This window comes from Dipodomys merriami, unplaced genomic scaffold, assembly GCF_024711535.1.
Source record: "Dipodomys merriami isolate MVZ:Mamm:240054 unplaced genomic scaffold, mDipMer1.0.p SCAF_1778, whole genome shotgun sequence".
NCBI classification, from domain to species: domain Eukaryota; kingdom Metazoa; phylum Chordata; class Mammalia; order Rodentia; family Heteromyidae; genus Dipodomys; species Dipodomys merriami.
In genome coordinates, this window is record NW_027203135.1 from 67451 (window position 1) to 78383 (window position 10933).

At 48.7% G+C, this 10933-nt stretch overlaps 1 protein-coding gene across 1 annotated transcript in view; it reads left to right on the forward strand.

Moving 5' to 3' along the window:
* The window catches only part of Scn10a (sodium voltage-gated channel alpha subunit 10), a 40056-nt gene extending 32043 nt beyond the window's left edge, over window positions 1-8013 (forward strand). The window contains exons 23-27 of the mRNA XM_070026431.1: window positions 991-1044; window positions 1515-1652; window positions 2312-2416; window positions 3635-3905; window positions 5705-8013. Of these exons, the coding sequence (XP_069882532.1) occupies window positions 991-1044; window positions 1515-1652; window positions 2312-2416; window positions 3635-3905; window positions 5705-6903 (1767 nt within the window). The 3' untranslated portion in view covers window positions 6904-8013. The remainder of the gene's footprint in view (window positions 1-990; window positions 1045-1514; window positions 1653-2311; window positions 2417-3634; window positions 3906-5704) is intronic.
* The last annotated feature ends 2920 nt before the right edge of the window (window positions 8014-10933 follow it).

A 10933-nucleotide genomic window follows, 5' to 3' on the forward strand; every position in this document is an offset into this window, starting at 1 on the left:
CAGGGATGGCATGCAGGCCATGAGTTCAAGCCCCAGGACTGGCAAAAGAGGGAAGGAAGAAAGGAGGGAGGGAAGGAAGGAAGAAAGGAAGGAAGGAAGGAAGGAAGGAAGGAAGGAAGGAAGGAAGGAAGGAAGGAGGGAGGGAAGGAGGGAGGGAGGGAAGGAAGGAAGGAAGGAAGGAGGGAGGGAAGGAGGAAGGAAGGAAAGAAGGAAGGAAAAAAGGAAGGAGGGAAGGAAGGAAGGAGGGAAGGAAGGAAGGAGGGAAGGAGGGAAGGAAGGAAGGAAGGAAGGAAGGAGGGAGGGAAGGAGGAAGGAAGGAAGGAAAGAAGGAAGGAGGGAAGGAAGGAGGGAAGGAAGGAGGGAAGGAAGGAAGGAAGGAAGGAAGGAAGGAAGGAAGGAAGGAGGGAGGGAAGGAAGGAAGGAAGGAAGGAAGGAGGGAGGGAGGGAGGAAGGAAGGAAGGAAAGAAGGAAGGAAGGAAGGAGGGAAGGAGGGAAGGAAGGAAGGAGGGAAGGAAGGAAGGCAAGAAAGAAAGAAGAGAGACTTAATCAAGCACCAAATGCCTTTGTTTGCAGTTCATTCCACAGCTAAATATCTAGGTGCCCCACTCCTTGCCATATTCTAGAAAGTTCCATATCTTTAATAACATTCTATTCTGCTCCGTTTGTTTCATGTGCCCGTCTGGGGCTCAAACTCAGGGCCTCAGCACCTTGCCCTTAAGCCTTCTGTCAATCAAGGCTGGTGCTCTACCCTTTGAACCACAACACTACTTCCCTCCAATATTTTTTGGTGGCCCCTTACCTGAACCACGATCCTCCAGATCTCAACCTCCTGAGTTACCTAGGCATGAGCCACATTGGGGCGGCTTTCCTTCTGCATGAGGTACAAACCAGCTCACCCAGTCCTCCTCCGGTCTCCTTGCCATGAGCACCCATGGAAGGTCCAGTATGGATGGCTATGGGCCCTGAGTGTTCTCTGTTCCTTGTCTCCAGGCAACTTTCAAAGGGTGGATGGACATCATGTATGCAGCCGTTGATTCTCGGGATGTGAGTCTTTGTTCACCGTACCTGCATCCCACCTTCTCTCTGTCTGTCCAACCTGTGTTATTCTGCACCTGAGCTAGAATGAACACAGGGACCAGTCACCTGCCTTCCGCTGCCAAAATGTCTGTCTGCTTTTCTTTACTTTTTATTCCTATTTTTATTATTTATTTTGCTCGGTCGTGGGGCTTGAACTCATGGTCTGGGCGCTGTCCCTGTGCTTCTTTTGCTCGGCTGGCGCTCTACCACTTGAGCCACAGCGCCACTTCCAGTTTTTGTGTGGCTCATTGGAGATGAGAGTCTCATGGATTTTCCTGCCCTGGGCTGGCTTTGAACTACAGTCCTCCAGATCTCAGCCTCCTAAGTAGCTGGGATGACAGGTGTGAGCCATGGGTGCCTTGGCAACTTGCCTGGTCTTTAACATCAGTTTCCTACCTACCCACCTTCTCCCTGTGTTCATCCTTCTATGGTCCCAGGTGGACAGCCAGCCCTCGTGGGAGTACAATGTGTATATGTATTTGTACTTCGTCATCTTCATCATCTTTGGTGGCTTCTTCACACTGAATCTCTTTGTTGGGGTCATCATCGACAACTTCAATCAACAGAAGAAAAAGATAAGTGGAGCATGTACCTGTGTGTGTGTGTGTGTGTGTGTGTGTGTGTGTGTGTGTGTGTGTGTGTGTGTGTGTGTATGTGTGTGTGGTTTGTGCATGTGTTTGTGCATGCACACATGTCCATCCTGGGGCTTGAACTCAGAGCCTGGGCACTGTCCCTGAGCTCTTTTACTCAAGGCTAGCACTCTACCACTTTGAGCGATAGCTCCACTTCTGGTTTTCTGGTGGTTCGTTGGAGATAGGAGTCTCACCGACTTTCCTGCCCAGGCTGGTTTGGAACCATAATCCTCTATATCTCAGCCTTCTGCGTAGCTAGGTTGATGGATGCACCCAGTAGGGTGTGTATCTTCTCCTTGAGTCCTACTCATAAATCTTTTCCCTGGTCCATCCTACCATCTAGGCAGCCTCTCTGAGCTCCTAGGAAATTAAAAGCCCACTTTGCTTTATAAAGAGATCCAAGCAGAGAGCCAATCCCAGATGGTCAAGACCAATCCAACATGGCCACTGCCCTGTCATTGATTGTTAACACCTGGGCAAGATTCTCCATGCTCCTAGGCTTGGTGTAACATTTTTATTATTATTTTTTAGGAGGGGGGAGTGGGAGAAAGAAGGTTAAAATGATTCTTAAGCTCTAATAACAGCCATGTGTCCTCTCATACCTAGGGGGCCAGGATATCTTCATGACAGAGGAACAGAAGAAATATTATAATGCCATGAAAAAGCTGGGATCCAAAAAACCCCAGAAACCCATTCCTCGGCCCCTGGTGAGTCCCCCCCCAGCCCCCACCCCTCATTTTCCTTCTAGAAGCATGCACCTTAGGCCTGGACTGGAAAGGGGGAAGATCTGGCCGAGGGGAGGAGATCGGGGTTGAGTTTGAAGTGGGGTTCAAGAATGGAAAAGTTTATAAGAAGCATTGCAGGTCTTTTGAGGTGGTAGTTGCTCCACTACATGCTTCAGTTTGGGGGAGTGGTAGGATCTACAGCAATTTTAGGGTGTAAGTCCAAGAGTAGAAGCAGATTATATGGATGACTAGGTCCCAAGAGAAGAATGAAACATTTGTGTAATTCTTTTTTTAAAAGAAGTTTTCTGCCAGGCACTAATGGCTCATGCCTGTCATCTTAGCTCCTCAGGAGGCTGAGATCTGAGAATCATGGTTCAAAGCCAGTCTCAGGCAGGAAAGTCTGTGAGACTCTTATTTCCCATGAACCACCAGAAAACTGGAAGTGGCGCTGTGGCTCAAGTGGTAGAGCGCTTGCTTTGAGTGAAAAAAGCCTAGCTAGAGTGAGATACGAGTGGAAATCTCAGGACTGGTGACACACACATACACACACACACACACACACACACACACACACACACAGAGCAAAAAAAACAGGGTGGGGGAAAGGTTCTAAAGTACAACAGCCACTAACTAATTAATTCATTAATCAATTAATTAGTGGATTCATAGATGAACCCACTGATGGCTTAATTAGTTCATTAATGGACTAATTGATGAACCCACTAATTGATTAATCATTTATTAATTAATTGATTAACAATTGATTATTTGATTAGAGGATGGATTCATTAGCTAGTTGACTCATTACTGGATTGGTTAGTTAATTGATCGATGAATTAGTCGATTGAGGGATTAGTTAATTGGTGGGTTAATTAATTAATTGGTAGCTTAATTTGTGGGTTGATTAGTTAATTGGTGGATTGATTGGTTGATCTGTCAAGTCGTGGGTTGACTGGTGGGTTAATTGGTCCATTAGTTTGTTCGTTAGTGGATTGATTTGTTAATTCATCCATTAGTTGAAAGTGAGATGCTGGTGGCTGGGCTGTGGCTTCTTCCCAAACATGGAGCAGACAGGAAAGGAGAAAGGAGGAATCCGAGCGACTCCTGGGGGGGCCAGCTCGGCTTTTTCGGACGTGTGGCCTTCTGAGCACTCCAGATATCTGGGAGGCCCTGACCTCCACTCCAACCTCCTCTCCCTAGAACAAGTACCAAGCCTTCGCCTTCGACGTGGTGACCAAGCAGGCGTTCGACGTGAGCATCATGGCGCTCATCTGCCTCAACATGGTGACCATGATGGTGGAGACGGACGACCAGAGTGAGGAGAAGACCCGGATCCTGGGCAGGATCAACCAGTTCTTCGTGGCGGTGTTTGCGGCCGAGTGCGTCCTGAAAATGTTTGCTTTGCGGCAGTATTACTTCACCAACGGCTGGAACGTGTTCGACCTCATCGTCGTTCTGCTCTCCATCGGGAGTAAGGAAGAGAGACAGGCCTGGTGGCCTCACTGGAGGGAGTCTCTGGCTGCTCTACCAACACTAGAGGGCCAGCCAAGTCTCCTTTTCCTATGTGCCGGTAGTGGGGCTCGAACTCAGGGCCCTTGGCACTTTTCTTAACTCAAGGCTGGCGCTCCTCCACTCCAGCCACACTTCCCTTCCAGCTTTGGGCTAGTTCATTGGAGATAAGAGTGGCTTGACATTTGTCTGCCCAAGCTGGCTTTGAACTGTCGGTCCTCAGATCTCAGCCTCCTCAGTAGCTAGGCAGAAGAGTTAGGTGTCTGACCTAACTCTCTCTTTCTTTTTTTGTGCCAGCCCTGAAGGCTTGAACTCAATGCCTGGGCATGGTCCCTAAGCTTTTGTGGTCACCTACCACTGGAACCACAGCTCCACTTCTGACTTTTGGGGATGCTTAATTGGAAATTAAAGTCTCACTGACTTTCTTGCCCAGGCTGATTTCAATCTGTGACCCTCAGCTCTTAGCCTCTTGGGTAGCTAGGAGAATGGGTATGAGCTACTCCTCCTAGTTCTGTGTGTGTGTGTGTGTGTGTGTGTGTGTGTGTGTGTTTTTAAAAGAAGAGCCTATTCTTCGCGACCTCCAAAAAGTATCTTAAAAGATTTCTGCAGCCATGTGCCAGTGGCTCATGTCTGTCATCCCAGCTACTCAAGAGGCTGAGATCTGAGGATCACAGTTCGAAGCCAGCTGGGGGCAGGAAAGACGATGAGAATCTTCTCTCCAATGAATCACAGAAAACCAGAAGTGGTATCATGTATGGCTCCAAATGGAAGAGCGCCAGCCTTGAGCACAAAGAAGCTCAGGGACAGTGCCCAGGCCTTGAGTTCAAGACCCAGAACTGGCAAAATAAATCAATAAGTAAAAATTCCACCGGAACATAGACGTTCTTTATCTTTCCAGCCTTTTTTTTTTCATCATTAGGGTGAAAGGCTGTGACTGACCCTGAAAAGCCCCTCGCTTGGCCCTGGCCCCCCAATTCAAACACAGCTGGGAATGAAAGAAACCAATTAAAGCCATTATTCAGCCAGCTGGCCATTCAAAGCCATCTTGCTTTAGCTGCCATGTGGCTCCATTTCTAGGCCCCCTCTTATAATTAAGACCCGGCTGTGTATAATTATCTAGGGGGGGAGGGGGCCAAGGGAATGTGTGCGGGGAACGGTGTCAATCTTCACAGTAGGAAGTGTGGAGATGGGTCATAAGGAAATCCTGGCCTTCCTCAAGCACAGAAGCCAAGATGGAGAAACAGGCATGCCTGTCTTCGGCAAAAACAAGCAAACAAAAAGCCAGGGTGGGTGTCCTATCAGGAATAAAGCACTGTGGTTATGTGAAGTAGACGATAATCATTTCCAACCACCCTGGGCAGTAGAACATAAGAGGGGGCTGTTTACTGAGGAACATGGGACTGTTGTAAATGTGAATGGCGGTCACAGTGCTGTTGCCCGTACATGCGCACATTGTAGATTGACCAAAATAAGGGTCCAGCATGGGTGGCTCACACCTGTCATCCTAGCCACTCAGGAGGCTGAGCTCTGAGGACACTCTTATCTAAAATTAACGAGCAAAATGCCGCAAGTGGAGGTGTGACTCAAGTGGTAGAGCACCACCCTCGAAGGGGAAAGGCTCACGGACAGCTTTCAGGCCCTGAGTTCAAATCCCAGAACCAGCATGCACCAAAAAAAAAAAGCGGGGGGCGGGGAGATCAGGGTAAGGAAATGTGATCACAGCCAGGGACTGATGGGGTTGCCTTGTCTCCTTCTTTCTAGGTCTGCTGTTCTCTGCCATTCTCACCTCCATTGAAAACTACTTCTCCCCCACGCTCTTGCGTGTCATCCGCCTGGCCCGCATCGGCCGCATCCTCCGGCTCATCCGGGCCGCCAAGGGCATCCGCACCCTGCTCTTCGCCCTCATGATGTCCCTCCCGGCCCTCTTCAACATCGGCCTGCTGCTCTTCCTCGTCATGTTCATCTACTCCATCTTCGGCATGGCCTCCTTCCCCAACGTCCGGAGGGAAGCGGGCATCGACGACATGTTTAACTTCCAGACGTTCGCCAACAGCATGTTGTGCCTTTTCCAGATCACCACCTCGGCCGGCTGGGACGGCCTCCTCAGCCCCATCCTCAACACCGGGCCTCCCTACTGCGACCCCCACGTGCCCAACAGCTGTGGCTCCCATGGGGACTGTGGGAGCCCGGCCGTGGGCATCGTCTTCTTCACCACCTACATCATCATCTCCTTCCTCATCGTGGTCAACATGTACATCGCCGTCATCCTGGAGAATTTCAACGTGGCCACGGAGGAGAGCACCGAGCCGCTGGGCGAGGACGACTTCGACATGTTCTATGAGATCTGGGAGAAGTTCGACCCCGAGGCCACGCAGTTCATTGCCTTTTCCGTCCTCTCTGATTTTGCAGACACCCTCTCCGGCCCTCTGCGAATCCCCAAGCCCAATCAGAATATCTTACTCCAGATGAACCTGCCTTTAGTCCCCGGAGATAAGATCCACTGCTTAGACATCCTCTTCGCCTTCACCAAGCACGTGCTGGGCGAGTCCGGGGAGTTGGACTCCCTGAAGGCCACCATGGAGGAGAAGTTCATGGCCACCAACCTCTCGAAAGCATCCTACGAGCCCATTGCCACCACCCTTCGGTGGAAGCAAGAAGACATCTCGGCCACTGTGATCCAAAAAGCATACCGGAACTACGTACGGCACCGATCCTCCGTCATCTCCCGCACGTCACACGCACCCAAGAACCCAGAGGGGGGCCCGTCGCCCTCGGGTGAACACGACGCTGCCTTCATGACCCAGGGTGCTTGTGAGCTCCCCGACAAATCCGCCACCACATCGGCCACGTCCTTCCCACCATCCTATGACAGTGTCACCAGAGGCCTGAGTGACAGAGCTGGTGGTAGCACATCCAGCTCAGTACAGAATGAACTAGAAGTGACTTCCCCTCAGCCCTAGCAAGAGGCTTCCGGCCTGGATAGAGCCATCCGTTCCTTGGTCCAGCGATCCAGAACCCCTGGCCGCCTGCGACCAAAATCCCTCATGGTGACAAGAGTCGGAAGCCTAGATTTTTATCTCCAATGTGATATCCATGATGAATTAGAATAACAGATAATAGGCTGGGCTACTTGTGGCTCACGCCGGTCATCTCAGCTACTCAGGAGGCTGAGACCTGAGGATCATGGTTCAGAGCCAGCCCTGGGGCAGGAAAACCATGAGACGCTCATCTCCCATGAACCACCAGAAACTGGAAGTAGTGCCATAGATGGCTCAGAGTGAAAGAGCTCCAACCTTGAGTACAAAAGCTCAGGGACAGTGCCCAGGCCCAGAGTTCAAGTCCCAGGACCAAAAACAACAACAAAAAGCCCTCATGCCAACAAGAGATCCAAGTCTAGATTTTGATCTCCAATAGGATACTCATGATGAATTAGAATAACAGGTAATGGGCCGGGTCCCTGGTGGTGGCTCACACCTGTCATCCTAGCTACTTAGAAGGCCGAGATCTGAGGTCTGAGGTTCAAAGCCAGGAGAAGGAGACGCTGATCTCCCATGAACCACCAAAACTCTGGAAGTGGCGCTGTGACTAAAGGGGATAGAGCTCCAACCTTGGGCAAAAGAAGGTCCAGGACAGTGCCCAGGGCCCTGAGTTCAAGCCCTCAGAATAAATAAGTAAAAGTTAAATGCCTTTATTTATTTAATTAAATGACTAGAAAACATGTAGGCAAAAAGAAATGAATAAATACAATAAGGTTATGCCCTACTTTTCAGGTTAAAAAAAAAATCTCTTCATTGGTTTGGTGAAGGTGGAGGGGCGAAGGGACTAGGACCAGAACTTTGACTTCCAACACAAACTTCTCAGGACTGGAAACTTCCCAAAAAAGCATGGCAATGACCTTGTGGGAAGGTCAAGCATTGTCTTCTTGGAAAGCTACTTCTGGAGGCGGCCATGTTTAGTTAGGATTTTTGCATGACTGCATGTTGAAAAGCTCCTGATTAACTTCTTCAGCTGCAGTGGATGAACACTTGTGGTCTCTGTCATGAAAGCCTTTGAAATCGCCATTAAAATTCATATTTTCAAAGACAGATCAAGACCAGGGCTTGTTATTAAAGTACCATTTTGTTTTCTTGTGTGTATGTGTGTATGCGTGTGCACACACCAGACCTGGAGCTTGAACTCAGGGCTTAGGCACTGTCCTTGAGCTCTTTATACTCAAGGCTGGCACTCTACCACTTTGAGCCATAAATATGGCACCACTTCCGGTTTTCTGGTGGTTCATTGGAGATAAGAGTGTCATGGATTTTCCTGCCCCGGTTGGCTTCAGACCTCAATCCTCCAGATTTCAGCCTCCTGAGTAGCTAGGATGACAGGCGTGAGCCACCAGTGTCTGGGTCTTACTTAGCTTTTTCACCTCAAGACTACAATTTGAGTCATACCTCTACTTCTGGCTTTGATTTTATTTTTGCTGGTTACCTGCAGATAAAGAGTCTTACAAACTTTTCTACCACACTTCTGCCAGAGCTGGCTTTGGCCTTTAATCCCTGGGCAAAAAGAGAAGTAAAAACTATTAAAAAAAAAAAAAAAAAGAAACAAACTAAACAGCCAATGATCTACTCAAAAACCGGAAGTGGCCTTCTTGCTCAAAGTGGTAGAGTGCCAGACTTGAGCAGAAAGAGCTCAGGGACACAGCACCTGGGCCCTAAGTTCAAGCCCTCCCAACTGACATGGACCAACAAAAAAAATGTAATGCCACTAGAATAAAAAAAAAAAGCAATGTATAGAGCAAAAACAAGTGCTTAAAATGCATAGGAGCTCTCTATTTCTTATGGACATCACAAGTGACTCAGATCAGTAACAATCCAGTATCTAGAAACAGTAGACTAATTGGACAAATGGTATATCTTCTTAAAACTGTACTTTTGTACAACAATGAAAGTAAAATAGAGATAACTTCACGAGAAAAGCAGTTCACAAATAGAGTGCTTGTTTAGCATGTATAAGAATTGAATCCCTGGTACTAAAAAAAAATAAAAATAAATGCTTTTATATCGAACAAAGGTCTCATATTCAAAGAATTCTTTATGAACTTTTATAAATCAGTACAAAACAGACAACACAATAGAAAATTAGCAGGAGAGTTGAAGAGGCACTTCACAAAAGAAGAAATCTGAATAACTAATAAACATTTTTAAAGGGTGAACAACCTAATTAGTAATCAGGGAAATATGCAAATTAAAGCCACAATGAAATAACCCTCCCACATTGGTCAGGCCTGCATCATTTTACATTCTAACAAACATCAAGTATTCGGCCAAAATGGAAAGTAATAACTCTCAGAGCTCTGAATGGGAGAAACTAAATGCTGGTGGCTCACGCCTGTCATCCTAGCAACTCAGGAAGCTGAGATCTAGAGGATTGTGGTTCAAAGCCAGCCCGGGGCAGGAAAGTTCATGAGACTCTTATCTCCAATAAACCACCAGAAAACTGGAAGTGGCGCCATATGGATGGCTCCAAGTGGTAGAGCGCCAGCCTTGAGCAAAAAGAGCTCAGGGACAGTGCCCAGGCCCTGAGTTCAAGCCCTGGGACCAGTACATACAACACCAACACCAACAAGAGAGCGTATGACACAGAGATTGGACATAGCAGCATCTTGGTTGCTTCTGTTCTTCCTATAACAAAATACCTGGTGCTGAGAAAGGTAGAGAGCAAAGGGGTTCATGTGAATCATGGAGCCCTATAGCATGGCATAGGAAGATGGTATTGCTTGACAACAGTGTGGAGATGGGGGGGGGAGGGGAGTGAGCCGTGGGGCCAGACAGGAAATGAGAGCTCAGAGACAGACAGACAGACAGACAGACCAAGCTAATTTGTGTAATCACATCCCTCCTCTCCCTGAGCCTTTTTCACTCAAGCCTGGGTGCTCTACTCCTTGAGCCACACCTCCGATTCAGCCTTTTGGTGTCTTTGTGGACTTTCCTGCCCCAGTAGGCTTCCAACCTTGATCCTCCGGAGCTCAGCCCCCTGAGTAGCTGGGCACCCGCCATGGCACCCGCCTCCTTACCACTCCTGTCTGGTAAGCAAAAGAGTCGAGAATAATGGGGGAGAGAGAGATCACAGTTGTGGCTCACAAAAGGCTCCAGCGTTTACTTTCTGGCCCTTTCCTGAGAAACTGCAATAGGAATATTTGCCAACCGACAGACTCTTTCCATTCCCTTGAATACATTCCCTTTAATAAATGCATTCCCTTTAATATGTGACAAAAAGTCCCTTGCTGGCGAAAAGGCCAAGTGGGAGCCCTTGAACTCGTTCTTATCAGAAGAGCCATTCAAGAGCCATCTCACTGCCAAGAGAGTGTCACCAACAAAGACCAAAACGTCCAGCCAGGCACCGGTGGCTCCCGCCTGTCATCCCGGCTACTCAGGAGGCTGAGATCTGAGGATCACAGTTCAAAGCCAGCCCAGGCAGGAAAGTTTGTGAGACTCTTATCTCCAATGAACCAGGAAAACAAAAATCTGAAGCTGAAACTGTGGCTCAAGTGGTAGAGCACTAGCCTTGAGTGAAAACGATAAGAGATACCACCCGGGCCTTGAGTTCAAGACCCAGGACTGGCACAAGAAAAGGGAAAAGAAAGAAGGAAGGAAGGAGAAGATGAAGAAGGAGGAGGAGGAGGAGGAAGGAAGGGAAGAGGAGGAGGAGGAAGAGGAGGAGGAGGAGGAGGAGGAAGAGGAGGTGGAGGAAGAGGAGGAGGAGAAGGAGGAGGAGGAGGTGGAAGAAGAGGAGGAGGAGGAGGAGGAGGAGGAGGAAATGGAAGGAAGGGAGGGAGGGACTGGAGAAGGGGGAATGAAGGATAAAAAGGACAGTTTGCTACACAAGAGGCTGTGATAGGGAGGCTGAAATCCAAGCCTGCCCCACATAACCCCCCCCCCAAACCACAGGACCCCATCTGAAAGACAACTAAAGCAAAATAGTAATGGAGGTGTGGCTCAAGTG